The sequence below is a fragment of the Oncorhynchus masou genome, chromosome 11 (genome assembly GCF_036934945.1).
Source record: "Oncorhynchus masou masou isolate Uvic2021 chromosome 11, UVic_Omas_1.1, whole genome shotgun sequence".
NCBI classification, from domain to species: Eukaryota; Metazoa; Chordata; class Actinopteri; order Salmoniformes; family Salmonidae; genus Oncorhynchus; species Oncorhynchus masou.
Window position 1 is genome coordinate 43,351,114 of NC_088222.1, and position 21,530 is coordinate 43,372,643.

A 21,530-nucleotide genomic window follows, 5' to 3' on the forward strand; every position below is an offset into this window, starting at 1 on the left:
TTTGGTAAGAATAATGCCCCTATATCCATAGGTGTGATTACTACCTCTGAGGGTTTAGAGCTTGAGGTAGTCACTTCATGCAAGTACTTGAGAGCATGGCTAGACGGTACACTGTCCTTCTCTCAGCACATATCAAAGGTTAAATCTAGACTAGGTTTCCTCTATCGTCATCGCTCCTCTTTCATCCCAGCTGCCAAACTAACCCTGATTCAGATGACAATCCTACCCATGCTAGATTACGGAAACATAATTTATAGATCGGCAGGTAAGGGTGCTCTCCAGCGGCTTGATGTTCTTTACCATTCAGCCATCCAATTTGCCACTAATGGTCCTTATAGGACACATCACTGCACTCTGTACTCTTTAAACTGGTCATCTCTGTATACCCGTCACAAGACCCATTGGATGAAGCTTATTTTTAAAACCCTGTTAGGCCTCACTCCCCCCTATCTGAGATACCTACTGCAGCCCTCATTCTCCACATACAACACCCGTTCTGCCAGTCATATTCTGTTAAAGGTCCCCATAGCACACACATCCCTGGGTCGCTCGTCTTTTCAGATCACTGCAGCTGGCGACTGGAACGAGCTGCAACAAACACTCAAACTGGACAGTTTTATATCCGTCTCTTCATTCAAAGACTCAATCATGGACACTCTTACTGACAGTTGTGGCTGCTTTGCGTGATGTATTGTTGTCTCTAACTTCTTGCCCTTTGTGCTGTTGTCTGTGCCCTATAATGATTGTACCATGTTTTGTGCTGCTACCATGTTGTGCTGTGTTGTCATATGTTGCTGCCATGCTATGTTGTTGTCTTAGGTCTCTCTTTATGTAGTGTTATGGTGTCTCTCATCCTCTCTTGCGTGTTTTGTCATTTTTTATTTTTAATGCCAGGCCCCCGTCCTTTTGGTAGGCCGTCATTGTAAATAATAATTTGTTCTTAATTAACTGACTTGCCTAGTTAAAAAAAGGTTCAATACAAAATAAATGACGGCGGCAGTATGCAAGTTGAGATTTAGCAGCCAGTTCGAGAGTTTGCTTTGAAAGGCCTATCATTCTGTATGGTAAAGGCCCATGATACACTGAGATGTTAGTCACACACTGCAGGTCAAGCTATCGCATGAAAATTTATGTTTTACATCTGACTCGAAATTCCTTCAAAAGTCCATCTACCACCATTTCCTTTACATCAAGAGTCCACACGTTCCTTCTATAAGAAGATAATTGGTTTGAGTGAGGGTCCATCACTCAATACAATAGTCTGTATCTCCTCCATCAACTAAATGCCTTCTACCTTTGACTTGTTAATCCTATAACCCTGGAATTATTCGACCGTGGAGGGAAAGGCATTTGCCCAGTGGATATTAAGCCGCCCTCTTATCAGTTGTTATCAGACACGGTTGGAACCCACATTTTCACACCTGCCCCTGTGGAGAACTCTTGAGAGCCTCATCTTCCATCTTGGTTTGCCCGACAAAAAAAACTTTTGGCGTCCCTAACTGGTGAAATAAAAAACAACAACAAAGTCATCAAAACCGTAATAATTGGCATCGGTGCATCTCAGTAATTATTCAGACAAATATCGGGAGAGATAGTCACCTCCCTGTGTCATCCCTAAAAGGACTCTCTGTGGAAAATTCCTTCTCGCCCAACAGTGCTAGTCTTTGCGCCGTTGTTGTTATTCATCCATAATTGTCTCGCCAACACACTGTCAATCAAATTGGGAGAAAGAGAGGGAAGCAATTTCAAAGCACTCCAGCAACAAAACCTGCTGCATGGAATTACCTTTTGTCTGTCTGTCTGTCTGTCTGTCTGTCTGTCTGTCTGTCTGTCTGTCTGTCTGTCTGTCTGTCTGTCTGTCTGTCTGTCTCTGTATATCTCTCTCTCTGTATATCTCTCTCTCTGTATATCTTTCTGTCTCTGTATATCTCTCTGTATATCTCGCTGTCTCTGTATATCTCTCTGTCTCTGTCTCTGTATATCTCTCTGTCTCTCTCTCTGTCTCTGTATATCTCTCTGTCCCTCTCGCTGTCTCTGTTTATCTCTCTGTCTCTGTATATCTCTCTGTCTCTCTCTCTGTCTCTGTATATCTCTCTGTCTCTCTCTGTCTCTGTCTCTCTCTCTGTCTCTCTCTCTGTCTCTGTATATCTCTCTGTCTCTGTATATCTCTCTGTCTCTCTCTCTGTCTCTCTCTCTGTCTCTGTATATCTCTCTGTCTCTCTCTCTGTCTCTGTATATCTCTCTGTCTCTCTCTCTGTCTCTGTATATCTCTCTGTCCCTCTCTCTGTCTCTGTATATCTCTCTGTCTCTGTATATCTCTCTGTCTCTCTCTCTGTCTCTGTATATCTCTCTGTCTCTGTATATCTCTCTGTCTCTCTCTCTGTCTCTGTATCTCTCTCTCTGTCTGTCTCTCTCTCTGTCTCTGTATATCTCTCTGTCTCTCTCTCTGTCTCTGTATATCTCTCTGTCTCTCTCTCTGTCTCTGTATATCTCTCTGTCTCTCTCTCTGTCTCTGTATATCTCTCTGTCTCTCTCTCTGTCTCTGTATATCTCTCTGTCTCTCTCTCTGTCTCTGTATATCTCTCTGTCTCTCTCTCTGTCTCTGTATATCTCTCTGTCTCTCTCTCTGTCTCTGTATATCTCTCTGTCCCTCTCTCTGTCTCTGTATATCTCTCTGTCTCTGTATATCTCTCTGTCTCTCTGTCTCTGTCTCTCTCTCTGTCTCTGTATATCTCTCTGTCTCTGTATATCTCTCTGTCTCTGTATATCTCTCTGTCTCTGTATATCTCTCTGTCTCTCTCTCTGTCTCTGTATATCTCTCTGTCTCTCTCTCTGTCTCTGTATATCTCTCTGTCTCTCTCTCTGTCTCTGTATATCTCTCTGTCTCTGTCTCTGTATATCTCTATGTCCCTCTCTCTGTCTCTGTATATCTCTCTGTCTCTCTCTCTGTCTCTGTATATCTCTCTGTCTCTGTATACCTGTCTGTCTCTGTATATCTCTCTGTCTCTCTCTCTGTCTCTGTATATCTCTCACTCTCTCTCTTATGCAAAACAAAACCATCGGCAGTCCCCCCACATTCCTTTCTGTGAATTTCTAAAAACCCGGGACACTTTAATTTATTGATACGTTTCATGCGTCTCCCCTCTGAGCCGGAGATGCATTTTGTTTGATAGTTGAATTTAGAGCATGTAATTTCTCAGCCATCAAGTTGATATGAATGCAGAATAGTGACACATGTGGAGAACATTACTCAACTTGTCTTCGTTTTCTCAGAACTGACAGTTTGAATGATGAAAATGTGTTTTTCACGTGTTGTTGACGTGTTTGAGTGTCGACGTGTTTGAGTGTCGACTGTTAGGGGAGCAAAAATTGAATGTGTGCGTTGTTGACTTGTTTATTCTGTTGTGTGCCGCCCACTCAGCCCTTGTGTGGAGTGTCTCTACTGTAAAAAGAGGCCATGTTCGAGGGCTTGGTGGAGCTCACAGGGAAATGAACCCTCTCCTTTTACCACATTGTGATTAGCACCAACCCTCTCCCAATCTCCCCTGTAGGCGAGTGCACGCTCAAGGAGCTGTTTCCCCTCTCCCGCTTTAGCCTAGTTACTGACAACATCCTCTATTACAGTAATACTTAACCCCCTATCCCTCCACTAGGGGCTAAAATGAATCAAGTCAAGTCATACAACAGAGTAGAGGTCCTCGCCAAAAAGTTGGATCAATTCCGAAATGGATCCGTGTCTTTCCTACCTGCATAAATAGGTATGCTTTTTAAACGAGACCCATTCCAAATGGATTCGAGGACAGTGAGACCCGTTTCGAAAGGTCCAGTGGAAAACAACCACCTCCAACTGGGCTTTGCCAGCGCCACCAATAAACAAGCAGCAGGATTGTGGGGGGGGGGGTAGAGTGGCCAGACAGAAGCCACTCCACAGTAAAAGACACATGACAGCCCGCTTGGAGTTTGCCAAAAGGCACCTAAAGGACTCTCAGACATGAGAAACAAGATTCTCTGGTCTGATGACACCAAGATTGAACTCTTTGGCCTGAATGCCAAGCGTCACGTCTGGAGGAAACCTGGCACCATCTCTACGGTGAAGCATGCTGGTGGCACCATGATGATTTTCAGTGGCAGGGACTGCTGGTTAGGAATGAGGGAAAGATGAACAGAGCAAAGTACAGAGAGATCTTTGTTGTAAACCTGCTTCAGAGCGCTCAGGACCTCAGACTGGGGCAAAGGTTCACCATCCAACAGGACAACTACACTAAGCACACGGCCAAGACTATGCAGGAGTGGCATCGGGACAAGTCTCTGAATGTCCTTGGGTGGCCCAACCAAAGCTGGACTTGAACCTGATCGAAATTCAACTCCCTAAATACAGGTGGGCCAAGCTTGTTGTGTCATACCCAAGAAGACTTGAGGCTGTTAATCGCTGCCAAAGGTGCTTCAACAAAGTACTGAGTAAAGGGTCTGAATACTTACGTAAATGTAATATTTCAGCGGTTTTTTTCCTAATAGATCTGCAAAAATGTCTAAAAACCTGTATGGGGTATTGTGTGTAGATTGATGAGGGGGAACGATATTTCATCAATTTTAAAATAAGGCTGTGATGTAAAAAAAAATGTGGGAAAAGTCAAGGGCTCTGAATTCTCAGGGGAGCTTAAGGTGCACCCCCTGATAAATCCCCCGAATATATGTATATTTCACAAGACCTTTATTCCTCCAGTATGAGTGCAGAAAAATACCGTTCAGCAGAGCAGAGAAAAATACTCCTCAGCCAGTTTGCACTGCCTTCATAGGCCTGCAGTAGCTAAGCCTAATAATAGCCATACCACACCAAACCTTCATTAAAGTTGCTTAACTTTTAGGGTAATATCAAAATCAAGTCAAGTCATTGTTATAGGGAAAATAACATCAGGTTATTATATTGCAGCATTAAAGGTTTTGCATCTTTCCCTCTTTGGTTTTTCCTTTTCATGGTTTGAGTGTGAGTAGCATAGTAGGCCTTCCGGTAATTGTATTATATTGCGGCAACACAACATTCCAGCTGGAACTTCATTTGGCCAATAAAAATGGCTCAATGAAAACTTAAAAAAAGTTTTGAACAGTCTAGGCTTATATTGCAGCTATTACCAATAAAGATGATTATCTACTGTAGTCCTACCCAACCAATGACAGCAATAGGCTAATGCTATTTATATTTACAGCAGGTCTACTTTTAACCTTAAACTAAACGGAGCACCAAATTTAAAAGACAGAACTGAATTTAGTCAATGAAATGTCTCAACAAAATGAAACAAAACACCTTTGGCATAGGATATTTAAATAACTGTTTTACATTATTACATAGGCCTACATTAATAATTATTATTATAATTTACAATGATAATAATTACTAAACAATTGATAATAAATACGAAAATAAATCAATGAAAAGGTAGAAAATTGCATCAAACCTGAATAGCGAGTTGCACATAGTCCATTTGGCCGTGGCAATGTTTTTCTCCTCTTTGTCCACTACAATATAAACATTTGTCCCCAAAGGCATTACCCTTGACAGCTACTTTTCACTATACTCTTTCTCCTCTTAACTTTCGTTTTACTTCAATAAAAAACTACTCCATGATCGCAATCAACAGTAGCCTAGGCCAGGGCTCCTTTTACTCTCTCTCTTCTCTCTCTCCTCAGCAGCAGGTGCATGTGAGGTGAGCACCCAGAACCAGTTTCAGCTGGACATAAGCTATACGTTTTATTGAATTGTAATTGCTCAGTTCTCATCCTACTAACACTAAATTAACAGAGGACAGGTCCAATTGGGTTCAGTCGGTAAATCAATTTTAATTGCACATATCCGAGACCCAATTATATCAGACCCCAACCCAGATCCAAGACAATAGTCTGAATTTAGGATCCGGGTCAGATCTCGAAATTTTGGGTCTGTTGAAACCGTCAAGACCTCTACAACAGAGTACACTTAATTCTTTAATTCTTTTCCCCCCTCTCTCTATTCCAGGATCCCGACCCAGGTTGGAGGATGCCCCTCCGCGAATCGTGGAGCACCCCTCTGACCTGATCGTGTCCAAGGGCGAGCCAGCCACCCTCAACTGCAAGGCAGAGGGGCGTCCTAGCCCCATGGTGGAGTGGTACAAAGATGGCGAACGAGTGGAGACGGACAGGGAAGATCCGCGCTCCCACCGTATGCTGCTGCCCAGCGGCTCCCTATTCTTCCTGCGTATCGTCCACGGTCGACGGAGCAAACCCGACGAGGGGGTCTATGTGTGCGTGGCACGCAACTACCTAGGCGAGGCCGTCAGTCGCAACGCATCACTGGAAGTGGCAAGTAAGTGCCTTGGCCATTTTGGCTTTTGGGGATAGAGAGGTGTGTTTGAGCCAAGTTGACAGAAATGGATAAAGTATAGTACTGCATAGCATTGACAGAGAGGAGAGGCAATCCTTAGCACAAGCAAAATGTAACAACTTTCACTGGAAAGTGAAGATAGAACAGCCAACAAGTGGCTGTTTCCAGGTAACAGATGTTAGCTAGCTCCTGAAATCATGACACACACACACATTCGCGCCACCCAGACACAAGCATGCGCACACACACACACACACACACACACACACACACACACACACACACACACACACACACACACACACACACACTATAGAAAACCCTGTGAGAATGGCAGCTTTTCACAACAGGGCACTGCTGCAATCTGCTCTGCTCAAATAAAACGTGGACGGCCAATTTGATTTCACTATTAGATTAGCCGATGCGCTATTGCATTAAGATTTCATTATGTAATTCCGTTTGATAACACAACGGGTAATTCGCGTATTTCAGTATGTTTTTGTTGTTGCTGTTTTATGAATAGTTTTCCCTGATATGAGTTGAGGATAGTTTCTTGGTTTATATTGGTTGCCTGGTTTTCAGTGCTTTCGAATGAAGCCTGGTAGGCTACAGTTACCCCATTCCCTTTTCAAGAGCTGCCATTTGCTCCTCTTTTTTATCCGACAAACTGTTTGTATACAGCAGGGCTCTTCAACCCTGTTCTGGAGAGCTACTGTCCAGGACGTTTTCACTCCTACCCCAATCTAGCAATCTGATTCTAATAATTAGCTGGTTACTAAGCTGAATCAGGTTAGTTACAACTGGGGTTGGAGCGAAAACTACAGAAGGCTAGCTCTCCAGGAACAGGGTTGGAGAGCCCCAGTAAACAGCAATGTACACATATTTGTTAGAATTCAATTATTGTGAAGGCTGTCTTTGCCCCATGACAGACTGTCCCTCAAAACACAGAAACTGTGTTTTTACCGGGGGAGCAGTGAAAGTCAAATGCTTTCAACCCTCCTTTTATGGAGCTTAGCCCTGGCCAAGATCGCTCACCCTAAAACTCCCAACCATCTCAGAGGAGAGTGGTTCCTCTCTGGGCGACCCCAACCACGAGACAGCCCTGGGGCCAATGCTCCGGAAGTAAGATGTGCGCGCATGCATGCACGCACGCACGCACGCAAACACTCACACTCACACACACACACACACACACACACACACACACACACACACACACACACACACACACACACACACACACACACACACACACACACACACACACACACACACACACACACCACTCCTCCAGAAAATGTATTTGGAGGTTTTAAGGGATTAGGAAGGGGGTTACTTGGCAGATAAGGGTGTCTGAGTTGCCCTCCTCCCCTCTTCAAATGGCCAAGCTGCTACAGGGCACGCTCTCCTCAGGCAGCTCCAGGCTGGCTGCCCTCTGTTATTAATCTGATGGGTCAGGGCCAATATGGGAAATGGTGCTCCATAACTGCTTCATGCTCCACACTGAGCAATTTCCAACCTCACGTCCAGCTAAGAGCAGAAATACAGGCCCCGGCCTGTAGAGTTCAGCAGATTATGACATATTTTCTTGCCAGGTGTACCAATCAGTGGTTCCAAAGCAATTTGTCACCGTTGATGCATTTTCTCTGTTGCCTGAACCCCTCTTCAAGAGATCGTTGAGAATTTAAAAAAAATTTTTTTACTCGTAATTGGACGAGTGGAAATTGCCTGTTTTCTTTCACTCTGATCGTGAAAGCATCCGTTTCGATAAAACTGTTCGGTTACAACTGGCTTTGCCAGTCTGAAAGTCAACTACCTGAGGTAGTTCTCCAAGTATCTGGTCTCCAGGGATCAGCTATGTCAAATGCCTTTGTGTGCCAATGTGTTTCCACTTAAAGTGCCCACTGGTACTGCGCTAGAAGATATGGTCTTCTCTCTCTTTGAAGCCCTTCAGGAGTAGATCTCTCTGAGCTAGTCTGTTTCTGAGATGCTCTGTCTCTTAATTAGTCTCTGAGTTGGTTAGTCTAGGAGTTGATCTCTCTGAATCGGTCTGTTTTTTTGAGTTTAGACTGTTTGAGCCCTCCTGTGTGTCCAGGCTTAACTAATGGAATCAATGTGCCTGCTGCCAGGCTCGTGGGGGCTGAGGAAAGGGCAGAGGACAGGACTATGTCCAGGGGGGCTAAACACAAAAGGAGGGGTCAGATGGCCAAGGTGAGGCCAGGACCCTCTGGCTGGTCCCTCTGGTCCCCCTTCCGTCTGGTGGTCATTGAGCTGGGCCCACCGGCCAAACCTGTCCTCCTCAGAGGATCATGAATTAATAAGACCAGACTGGGGCTAATGAGACTGAGGCCCGTGCTGGTGGCCTGTGGCCAGTGGTGTGTGTGTGTGTGTCTGGAGAGGATGGGGGTCAAGAGGACATGACAACAGGTGGTGTGAGGAACAGTCCCCCCCCCGCCACACACATACTACCCCTGCCCCCATGCTAATGAATGCTGGGGCATCTGCAGGGCCATTGTGTGTCCTGGGTTACAGAAGAAGCATCCAGGTTTACAATAGAACAATAAAATCCCACTCCGACCATTGTGACTAATCAAGCTCCATTATCTCTCATGGATACAGATCACTATCTGCACGGGCTATACCACCACACTGTTAAATGCACCAGACCCTCCTTCTGACCTCGACCGTCTGTCAGATTCTGCTAGTTCCCAAACTGTTAGGCAAGTGTAGGAGTATTAGGCAAGATGTATTTCCTAGATGTGCGAGGTTGATTATTACGCGTTGAATCGGAGTCCTGTAACCGGATTATACTGTGATTACAGAATTTTTTTTTTACCTTTATTTAACCAGGCAAGCCAGTTAAGAACACATTCTTATTTTCAATGACGGCCTGGGAACAGTGGGTTAACTGCCTGTTCAGGGGCAGAACGACAGATTTGTACCTTGTCAGCTCGGGGGTTTGAACTCACAACCTTGCGGTTACTAGTCCAACGCTCTAACCACTAGGCTACCCTGCCGCCCCAATTTGTTCGGTTATCTCAGAAGCATGTTGTTTGGAAATGAGTCGCAGTTGCGAAAATAGATCAACTCCCATTCTTGTCCCCAAGGGAACTCCTGTGGGGTCAGGCTCGGTGAATATGGTGCTGTTTATAGTTCTACTGACGGCTGCTTTATTATTCCACTTATTTTGTTGTGTTGTCCTCTTCCCCAGGAGCCCGCTGCCTGCCAGCCGAGAGGCCGTTTCAAAGTCAAGTTTTCGCTTAATTGACTCTGGGAACTTTTCATTGACAGACGCATTACACTTTGGGCGTTCAATGTGGCCTTTTCCTAACGACGGGACAATACCGTATGCTGTTGTATTAAAAGCACATTTCAAGGGGATTTTGCTGCGTTTGAGACCTCCGCAAATGACCGAGCAAACAGACGTTTAAACTCTCTATTGATTTCTACAATATGTTTTTTTAAATGAATTCTCTGAGCTGAAATTCACCTTAAGATGACCACTGTTCCAGAGTTGGAAAGGTCAGAGAAGAGCTTAAGTCATTCGGCTGGATCTAAATGGATTTGTCACAGATCCATCTGGTTTGGAGTTTGTTGACGCGGGGGAAAAGGGTGTAGTTGAACTCCCCATCCCCCCTTTCTGTGCCATGCTAGACGGAGTTGTTTGGGAGTCTTCATGTGCAAGGCACATTAATGGGCACAGGGTTAACAGCGCTCAGCACATTTGATGAGAACTGGGCACTGCGGTGGGCAGAGGGTCAGTAGAAAGTACACCTTTGCCATCTGTTCCTGGGCCAAGTGTTCATTGGAAGCCATCACGCTGCCCAGAAGGTGCCCATATGTCATGACTGGACTGAGACAGCAGGATGCTCATCCACTGACGCAGTGGTCTTGACCGTTTCCGAGATGAGACGGAAGTGTCAGAGATGACCAGTCTGTCTCAGCTGCAACCAACAACAACTACATGATGCACAAAGTCAGGAGAGCTTGCTGACACCTAGCATAACTTACATCACCCAGGGGAATTGAATAGCATACAGATGTAGAATCTTAATTTGATCCAGTTTGCTAAAGCAGGAAAATAATCCTGCAGCAACAGGAAATGTGAATTTTTGTAGGGGTTGATCCATATTTCAAAAGGAAATATCAAGTCTGAAATTTCAAAGTGGAAATTACAAACTTCATAGGCTTTTTTAAATATACTACTAGCTTTTAATTTCCTGCATTACAGGAACGTTCGCCTGCAGAGAGTGATCAAATGAAGATCCTACACCTGTAGGAACACACATAAACAGCCTCCTATTTAATCTGCCTCCTATCCTATCTCTATCCAATACACAAATGTGATGACATGTACCTCAATATAGGGCTCCCGAGTGATGCAGTGGTCTAAGGCACTGCATCTCAGTGCAAGAGGCATCATTACAGTCTCTGGTTTGAATCCAGGCTGTATCACATCCGGCCGTGATTGGGAGTCCCATAGGGCAGGCGCACAATTGGCCCAACATCGTCCGGGTTTGGCCGGGGTAGGCCACCATTGTAAATAATAAAACATTTCAGTAGTGTACAAAGGTGTCAATGACCCAACAGTGTAATTGGTTGGCATATTCTTCTAGATGCTAGAACGGTGCGGTGTCTGGCATTGTCACTGGCCTGGCTGTGTTTGCGTAAACGTCTATTCCAAATCCCCCGATGTGGCGGTTGGTCTGTCTGGGAGAAAGAAACTGCTATTTACCAATAAGCACACATACAATTATTGAAAACCAACCTGTTTCTTACCACCAACGTGGGCACCCAATATACAGATGTCATATCTTAATTTCATCATCCTGTTGTTGCAGGAATTTCCAAGGTTTAAAAAGGCTTCTAAAGTTTCTAATTTACACTTAAAAATTCTTTATTGGCCCCAATGAAAAATGGATCAATCCCTACAAAAACATTATATTCATTATAATCCACATTTCATGTGCTGCAGGATGATTTTTCTGCTATAGCAAACTGGCTCAAATTAAGATCCTATATCTGTAGCTTGCACTCTTGCTCACTGCCCAGTCCCAGTCCAGATTCTGCATTTCTGTCATGTCTCTCTGCTGTTGTGTGTGCGTGAGTCATTCTACAGACTATGTTCAGAACTAGTTTAACCCTGCGTTGGCTCCTGAAGGAAGGCGGATATAGAAGTGTATGGGATTTGGCAAGCTGTCCCTCATTGAATGGTGGGCACCAAGAAAGCTTCCGAGCCCACACACATTCTTTGAGTAAATCTGCATGACGCATTTGATCTTTTTGCACGCCTTCCAACTTGAGATAACCAATTTAATTGAATAGATTTTACAGTAAATGCACAACAATATCAAGTTTCTCTTCTGGATACGGTACTACGAAAATACTAGATCTACCATTTTGGCTTTGGGAAACATGGTGGGATGTCACATTTTCTGAAAAGATTTAAGGGTGACTTAATAAATAAATAAAATAATTTAGTTCAATTAAGCTTTTTATGTTTCGTTTATGTGCATTTTATGGCAATGTTATTGTCATACAGATTTTGGCAAATGGCTGAGACCTTTATATGTTTGGCATCTCATCAACTCTTTGTTCAACGACGGTGCCTCCGGGCTGCATTCTCACATAAACATCACACCGACTGAACCATTGTACCCCTACACTTCTTTTACGCCATTTCCCCGGGCGGTGATGTATTTTTTTAAATTTTAAAGCCATGAAACGCTCTTAAATATATTGCTTGCGATTCCTCCTCCTCTCTTAAGCACCTTTTGACACTTCATTTTAAATGACTTATCAGACTTTGATTAGTATTCTCAATTCTCATATCCTTGATGATTGTGAGAAGACTACTGTTGTGGTGGAGCAGCTTTTTTTGTTTTCGGTTTTCTCCAGATGGCTTGAGTACAGTAGACAAAGCAGAGAGGGCAGTGGGGGGAATTAGGGAGAATGGGGGCAACTGCCCCACTGGACAAAGGGGGTCCTCATGGCCCCATGCTCCCCTAACATAGGCCAAGGCAGACCATTACTAGATTAAAGTAATCCTCTTCCAGGGCAGACAATGTCTCTATTAGCTGGCCACACAGATTAGACCACCTCAGTAATGGATTTATTGTTGGGGGTATCTGCATACAAAAGGACTACGCTTGGGGGGCAAAAGGGGCAGGTCCCCCGCCCTCCTCCTCCCTCTGCGCTCTCCCCATGCCCCCTCTCTTTGTTTTTGCCATTCAATTGTTTTGGGTCAGTCCTTCTATCCAGTGGTGAAGGGGTGTATACTCTGCTCGCGCACACGCACACGCACACGCACACACACACACACACACACACACACACACACACACACACACACACACACACACACACACACACACACACACAGAGCCCCCAATGCATATTGCAGACACTGAAACACAAGCACACACACTGCTGACTCTTACATACACACACACACTTCACAGACATGACAGAGGCACTGAATAACAAGTGGACATAGTGTTTGTAATAACAGGCCTCCTGCTGTGAAGCTCCTTCTTCCTCTAACCTCTGCCAGTCTGAAGTGCTTGTTTTTGGTAAATAACGTTTTCCAAGGAGCCTTTCATCCAAGTTTTTGACGCAACATACTTCTGTCAGTCTGTTTTGAACTGTCATTCAAAGCTAAAATGACTGCATTTTTGAAGAAAGTATACTTTTCAAAGTCACTTAGCGTGAGACTTGTGCCTCTCAGAATGTATTCAACTGTAGAGGAGGCTGGGATGTACCTCTCAAGTTTAGCAGAAGTTAGTCACTATTATGTGAGAGTTAGAATTTTGAATCGGCTGCTGATAATTTAGATAACTGCCCCATTGTGTTGCACTGTACACCATTTACATTACAGTTATTGAATGAAACAATAATGAATCATTGTTATTAATTTACGGTCTTGAATGAGTCATTTTCACAGCTTTTTATTTCCTTACAAACTGATGTCATTTAGACATTTTTAAAAGGTTCCAGTTTTTGGGGGGTTGAGTTATTGCATTTTCTCCCCGGTCCCTAAACGTCTTTGCTCCGTGAAAGAAGCAGAGATGACGGAGACCTATTTACCGATGTCAACAAGATTGAAGCATACATTCTATCGATTTATGACATTATTCTGGTGAGCAAGGGTTTATTTAGTCTTCTAGGACAACATATAATAACAGAAGAGAAGCTGCATCCTCTACAGCTGCACCATCAAGAGCATCCTGACCGGTTGCATCACAGTCTGGTATGGCAACTGCTCGGCATCTGACCGTAAGGCGCTACAGAGGGTAGTGCATGCGGCCCAGTACATCACTGGGGCCAAGCGTCCTGCCATCCAGGACCTATATAATAGGCGGTGTCAGAGGAAAGCCCATAAAATTGTCAGAGACTCTAATCACCCAAGTCATAGACAGCTTTCTCTACGGCAAGTGGTACCGGAGCGCCAAGTCTAGGACAAAAAGACCCCTTAAAAGCTTCTACACCCAAGCCATAAGATTACTGAACAATTAACCCTGTTGTGTTTGTTTTATATTAATTAATTCTGTGTTCCCGGTCCAAAATGACCGCCCCCATTATAACTGATTTATAAATCCATAATAATACATATATTATCACCTAATGTTGTGTTAGACCTTTATATGAACGTACGTTCTTGTGAACATTTCACGTTTGTCACTTCCATTTGCTATTTATGGCCTGTAGGCCTCATTGACCTGTGCTCATAACAACTCGTTTTTGAGTGAAAAATGCATAATGTATGGGTTTTTGACTATAACAAATACGCAGATGAAACATATTGTTCTATTTATCACAGGCTACTTTGTGTCAAAGTTTAACACGGAGATTTGTTTCGAAACCATTACAAACATTTTTAATAGTGATACTAAATAACATCTGTTGTTTTCCCGGTCAAAACTGACCGGTAATGATTTTATTAGTAAAGAAAGGACATAGGCCCAAAACTACACATGGAAACTTTACCATATTACAAAATGAATGTCTGTACACATTAAAGAACAACAGCAACAATAACAGTATTACTATCAATGACAAAAACATTTAAATGTTCACAATCTGTCAATCAATGGTGGTTACATTTTGTGTGTCCTCATGCACATGTTGGACAATACGTGGTGGTTGTTGTATGTGCCTGGACTTGGTTTATAGATGAGTGGCAGGCGCTCCACCCACTTGTGCCAAACCTCTCTGATCGCTGCCAGCTTGTTTTGTTGACAGTGGCCTGGTCTTGTATCACGGTTGTCGAAGCGAATCACCCGTGACAACACGTGAAATATCTGGCGTGACATAGTGGCATGAAAGATTGCCCAACCAGACTCTGCATCCCATAAACTGGTGGTAGATTAGTTTCTGTACACACCAGCCAAAATCAAGAGACCCACGTATGCTTGGACGTCTGTCCGGTCTACCTCCTTCCAGTTGTCTTTGTAAACGCGTCTCCCCTCCAAGTTGGTCATGTTTATCACTATAGTTTCGATTGACTCTGTCAGGAATAGTTTTATGTCATCAATCAATCATATCCCGATATGGCGTATCTCATTTGACCCTGGGGTCATCCTGATAATATTTTCAGCCGACAGCCAACCTCTCCTCTCAGGTGGGGATAAAGACCAGGACAAATTCCCATTCTTTGACAGGAATGTAACAGCAACCTCAGCAGGGCCCTCTTCCTCATCACTGGGTTGTTCCACATCGGTTGTCTCTCGGGTCTGGATCGTATTCTGTGTGTCTTCAACTTCTGACACTTCCTCCTCTAATGCATCTAAGAAATTTCACAGTGACAAATAAAGTTTCACTTGATGTATCTAAATTATAGACAAGTTGACTAACAAGTAGCCTACCAAATGTCGGAAATTATAAGCAGAAACATCTAAGTCAGACAAAAACAATCCTGTACTCCCTGTCCAAAAGAATGTCTACCGTGTCTGACTGTACCTTACAGCGCATTTTCTACATTAGCGGGTAAGGGTCGGGTAAGGGCCACAGATTTTCATTTTATAACATACAGTGCATTCGGAAACTATTCAGACCCTTATACTTTTCCCACATTTTGTTACTTTACAGCCTTATTCTAAAATGTATCAAATACATATTTTTATTCCTCAATCTACACACAATACCCCAAAATGCCGAAGCAAAGACAGGTTTTTAGAAATGTTTGCAAATGTATTAAAATACAAAACAGAAATACCTTATTTACATAAGTATTCAGAACCTTTGCTATGGGACTCGAAATTGAGCTCATGTACATCCTGTTTCCATTGACCATCCTTGAGATGTTTCTACATCTCCATCATTCTTAAATGGAAGACGTTTGGAACCACCAAGACTTTTCCTAGAGCTGGCCACCCAGCCCAACTGAGCAATCGGGGGAAAGGGCCATGGTCAGGGAGGTGACCAAGATCCTGATGGCCTCTCTGAAGGAGCTCCAGAGTTCCTCTGTGGAGATGGGAGAATCTTCCAGAAGGAAGGATAACCATCTCTGCAGCACTCCACCAATCAGGCTTTGTGGTAGTGGCAAACAGAAGCCACTCCTCTGTAAAAGGCACATGAGTTTGACAAAAGGCACCTAAAGACTCTCAGACCATGAGAAACAAGATTCTCTGGTCTGATGAAACCAATATTGAACTCTTTGACCTGAATGCCAAGTGTAACGTTTGGAGGAAACATGGCACCATCCCTACGGTGAAGCATGGTGGTTGCAGCATCATGCTGTCTGGATGTTTTTCAGCTACAGGGACTGGGAGACTAGTCAGGATCGATGGAAATATAAACAGAGCAAAGCACAGAGAGATCCTTGATGCAAACCTACTCCAGAGGACATCAACCCTAAGCATGCAGCCAAGACAACTCAGGAGTAGCTTCGAGCAAGTCCTTGTCCTTGAGTTGCCCAGTCAGAGCCCGAACTTAAACACGATCGAACATCTCTGGAAAGACCTGAAATTAGCTGTGCCGCAACACTCCCCATCAAACCTGACAGAGCTTGAGAAGATCTGCATCGAAAAGTGGGAGAAACTCCCCAAATACAGGTGTGCTAAGCTTGTAACATCATACCCAAGAAGACTCGAGGCTGTAATCGCTGCCAAGGCTGCTTCAACAAAGTAGTGAGTAAAGGGTTTGTCATTATGAAGTATTGTGTGTAGATTGATTAGGGGGGAAAAACAATTTCATGCATTTTAGAATAAGGCTGTAACATAGCAAAATGTGGAAAAAAGTCCAGGGGTCTGAATACTTTCCAAATGCTCTGTATAGTCGGGCGGTTGCGGATGGGTTATTAGCAATTGCTGCACCCTTTATTGCTAACCACTTACCACCCATGTATTTTTTTCCTTTAGACTCCATGAAATGATTACCTCTTCCTAAATATTTGGTCAAATTATTCATTTTGTGTATGGTTTCCTAGAAACAAGTGTGGCACAACTTACCCCACCCTCCCCTAGTTATTTAGGTAACAGCTAGCCCTTTGTTGGTGCTGTTCACGAGACATAGCATGCATCCCAAGTGGCACCCTGTTTCCTTATAGTGCAGTACTTTTGTCCAAGGCCGATTTGGAACGTTGCTTCGAAACTGGCTTCAGTAAGCCCCCGTGTGACGGCAGAGAGGTTGGAGAGGGCTTCTTGCCTGGCAGCAGACATGTTGCCCTACTCTCTTGAATTATGGCGCTCAGTCCTGGGGGACTGTGGCCCAAATATATATCTACACACACACACATAGCAGCCTCCCCCACCCAAAAACAGGGAAGGTGTATTGGGGATTAACCTCTTACCCCTGGTCGGGTGAGCACAGCCAGAGCAGGAACACCAATATAGGAGATGGGAATGGACCATGAAGCGAGGCACTATGTGAAGGCTGAAACAGACCAGTGCTGCTTTTGGGGGAAGAGGGCTAGGGCGAAGGGGAGAGAGGGTTAAGAAAGATATAAAGGGAGAGGGGGTGTGTGATAGCATGATGGGAGAAGAAGGGGGTGGGTGTCGGAACATTTCAGTTGCCAAGTTGTATTTTAATACGGCCCCTCTTGACTTTAAATATGTCTCTTTCAATCAAACTAGCCTAGTAGGCCTGAGGCATGGGGCTGACTGTTGGGGGGAGGAGATGCATGCAGGAGAGGGTGGAGGCCAAGCCAACCCCCATAAGCTACCCTCTCCTCCCTCCCTCTAACTCACTGTTACCAAGGAGCGTACTGGTCCTCCGCACACACAAATTGTAAACTGTAGGCTACACATATACACACACCCAGGGTAATCAGTAACGTAACTTTTAGATTACCTCAACTCAGTAACGTAGTCTGATTACTTTCCGTTACTTTTGGATTACTTCACCCGTAAAACACACAAGAAAAAAATATATATTACCAATTTAACAACATTTATTGATGTTTGAGCCACGAATCAGAGCCACATTAGAACACATCACAAAACATTGTGACAAAAAGGTATTTAAGCACTGCATATCTGCCTCTAACATTAATCCTTCATCCTGATCTTGTCCATTTACACCGATAAGATCTGATCACAGTCAGACCACAATGCGTCTTTTAATCATGTACACCCGTCTAAAAATGTGGGCACAAACACAATGTTCAGGACAAAGGATACATGTTAAAACCAGGTATAAGTAAGGCCTTAAGTAACACGGCAACATGGATGTTGCTAAACACTTATCCCACCGGACACCAGTACAAAAAAGTACGAAAATGTATTCACTCACTACTTACTGTAAGTCGCTCTGAATAAGTGCGCATGCTAAATGTATAAAATGAGAAATAGAAATATGAAGATTATTTTTTTTTTACAACATGCACAGTATAATCACACATTTAGGCCACCAAGTAGTTTTTTAAGTTCGAGCAAAAAAAAGTGCAGCTCGGTGCAAAAACCCACATATCAGACATGGCATTGCAGTATGCCTATTCTGAAGCTAGCCTTCTTAAATGATTGAAGGCAGACATTGCTGTTGTATCGCAGCAAGAGGACATTCTCTAGATGAGCATCAGACATGCTGTTTCGCTGACAGATAAACAGGTTTCCACCATAGCTGAAAAGGCACTCAACTGGGGCACTGGAGGTCATGTGTAGGGTTGTACTTCAGAAACAAGTTCCCGGACTACGGGGAACGATTTCGAGGATTCTAAAGACTTGTCTTTGTCTTCGAGGTACTTCCTCACCTCATCCTCTGCAGTGCCACTGGCCGTTGTTGTTGCACCTCCGAAAATGGTCTTCTGACTCACCAGACTCATTCTGAGCTCCCTCATCAACCTGCGTTTTCTCCATAGAAGCTGCTTCTTAATATGCTCTGCATCTCCTCTCTCTTTCCGGGGTTGAGCCAACACAGTCAAAACTTTGGCACGGTAGCAGTTGCCATTTTTGCCTCATGGGTGCTTAGCATAGGTCCAAACCGGCGGTCTGTAGCCTCAATGACCGCGGTGATGAAAATGTCGCAAGAGGTATTTTCTCTGAGAGGTTAGACTTCAAGCTTAGGATTGTTGTGATATGAAAGCCAAGAGAACAGTTCTTCTATCCCTGAAGAAGATCAATAGAGAATGTGAGTGGCTCCTTGAGAAAAGCAATCTCACAAGGATGTAATTTTCTGCTCATACCCAGTTCTTCACCGATTTGCCCCAGCTGGTCATCTGTGAGGGCTATGGGTTTGGAGATGGCACGGTACTCTGAGCTCCATCTTGTCACACATGGCACAGTTACTTTCATGTTTGCAATGTCCTCTATTGGCTCTGAAGCTAATGTGGAATTGTGTGCTTTGTTCCAAATGCTGGAACATTTTGACATTGCACTTCTGTACAATTTTCGTGATGGACCTTGGGATGCAGCTTTGTCCACCTCATTGGTGGCGATGAGGTCGAGGGTGTGTGCCACACAATGTTGATGTAAAGGGAGAAAAAAGCTATTGCTCAACCTCCTCTTCAAGAATCGCACCCACATCATCAAACCTCACTCCATCATCCGTCTCATCTTGCTCCTCTTCATTTCCTTTGAACTCCCGGAATGTCTTTACAAAGTTGCTTCCATTGTCTGTCAGGTGGCCCTCACTTTGTACAGAATTTCAAAGTCTGCATTTTAACTTGGCAGCAGTCACACCGTAGGTACGAAGTCCTCTCAGTCTCACACGAGCCAAAGCAGCTGACTTCCTCCCCACGGTGTCCTCCTTGAGCCAGTGGCATGTCATGCCGAAGAAGCTTCTGTTATGGGCAGACCAGATATCTGTTGTGGTGCAGACTGACTTTACAGTCTGGAGTTTGGTGGATGGAGCATCTTTCGTGGACTCAAATTCCCTTTCAATTCGTTGCATTAAATGATTTCTACACATGACCTTTCTCCCACCACTGATTACTTCTAGTAGCTTGCACAATGAAGGCACCTCTACTAGTGAAAAGGGTTGCACATCTTCTATGACGAAGCCAAATACCAGGTGATTAACCCGGCTTTGTGAGGTGTGTGTGGTCCTCCTGGTTGTAGTTTTGCTTGTTTCAATGGTGTACAAAATGTCCTTTTTTGGCCATCTGTAGATGGCTGTGCATCTCTGCACTCCTCCATGTCACCTGGCTCACTTTTCCTGCTCAGGGTCATCCATTGATTGTTATGCATCCTCTGAAAAAGCATAATGTAATTACTTTTTTTAACTATGACACTAGAGTATAAGTTAAATAACAGTGGAGTGAGCACCCTGTTATTGTTCGCATTAAGGATTGTAGCTTTTCAAAACTTTTGTCCACCCTTTTGAAACATATGTTTCACTTTCTACAGTCTGCCCCTGTCTGATAAACACAGAGCTGGGGTTGGAACATGTACATTTATTTATTTATTTATTTTCTTAACTTCTTAAAGCATTGTTGGTTAAGGGCTTGTAAGTAAGCATTTCACTGTAAGGTCTACTACACCTGTTCTATTCGGCGCATGTGACAAGTACAATTTGATTTGACCACTCACACATGGAGAAAGCTGTGGATGCAAGGATGTCTATGGTGGTTTATATTGTTTGTCTAGAAATACTCAAATATAAAAACGAAACAATTGACTAATACAGTATTATACTTTGAGTTATGATTGAATAACACAGGCATTTATTTTTGTTGAAAAAAACAATTGAACCGCAGGAAAACTGCAGTGTGGCTTTATTGATTTGGGTAGCATGTTACTCTGAAACCATAGCTAGCTAACTAAGTTAGCAACAACCCTGAGAGTTAGCATCTTGTAATGTTGGGTTACAGAGTGCAACTAGCTTTCAAAAATTGGCTAGGCTATGTAGCACAGTAAATCTCACCCAACTATCTACAACTGATTAATCGTAGTTAACAAATTATCACAATAGCATACTTGTTATGATATCTTTCTAACTACGGTAGCAAGCAACCAACAGAGCAACTTTAAGTGAGCAGCATACCACATAGTGTAGGAGAGTTGGCAAGCAAATTAGCAAACTAAACAGGCTAGCTAGCTAGAAATTTGACAAACTAGCTAGTTAGTACTCTCTGAAATCTCTGACCTATGCTGGAACATTGGTAACATTGTGAAGACAACCTGTGTCTCTAGAGACTAGCTAAGCAAGCTAACACGCCACACCTGCCAATCGTCATCCTTACCTCCCAAGTGTTTCTTCAGTTTGGAAGTGTGGTGTCTGGATGTTGAGAGCAGCTTTACCGTGGGCAAACATAGCTTGCATTGAACTGTAACATTCCTGCCCTTTTCTTCTTTGAACACAAATTGTTCTTTGAAACACCATCCAAAAAATGCACTGCGTTAGCGCGCCCCAACTTTTTATTTTTTGACCAGGTATGTTGCTCAGGCGGGAAGATCAAAGTAGCACTTTTTCAGTTGACTGAAGCTAATATGAAAGGTAATTAAGAAAAAAGGGAATTGTTTCATGAACATTTTTTTTTACAGCAAACATCCCTTTATAATCTTATAAGTAATTATCTACTTTTTCAAAAGTATTGGTAATCTGATTATAATATTTTTGTTGGTAGCGTAACGGATTACAGTTACAGTTTTTTTGTAATCCGTTACTCCCCAACCCTGCACACACTTTTACATGTACACATATACATACACAGGCAAGGTTTCTCTCTCTCTCTCTCTCCCTCTCTCTCTCTCTCTCTCTCTGTGTGTCTCTCTCTACATTTACATTATAGTCATTTTAG

General features: G+C 43.6%; 1 protein-coding gene across 1 annotated transcript in view; it reads left to right on the forward strand.

Annotated features, from left to right (window-relative positions):
- Positions 1-21,530, forward strand: part of LOC135548727 (roundabout homolog 2-like) — a 132,498-nt gene that overhangs the window by 22,340 nt on the left and 88,628 nt on the right. The window contains exon 2 of the mRNA XM_064978593.1: positions 6,011-6,337. Coding sequence (XP_064834665.1) covers positions 6,011-6,337 — 327 coding nt within the window. The remainder of the gene's footprint in view (positions 1-6,010; positions 6,338-21,530) is intronic.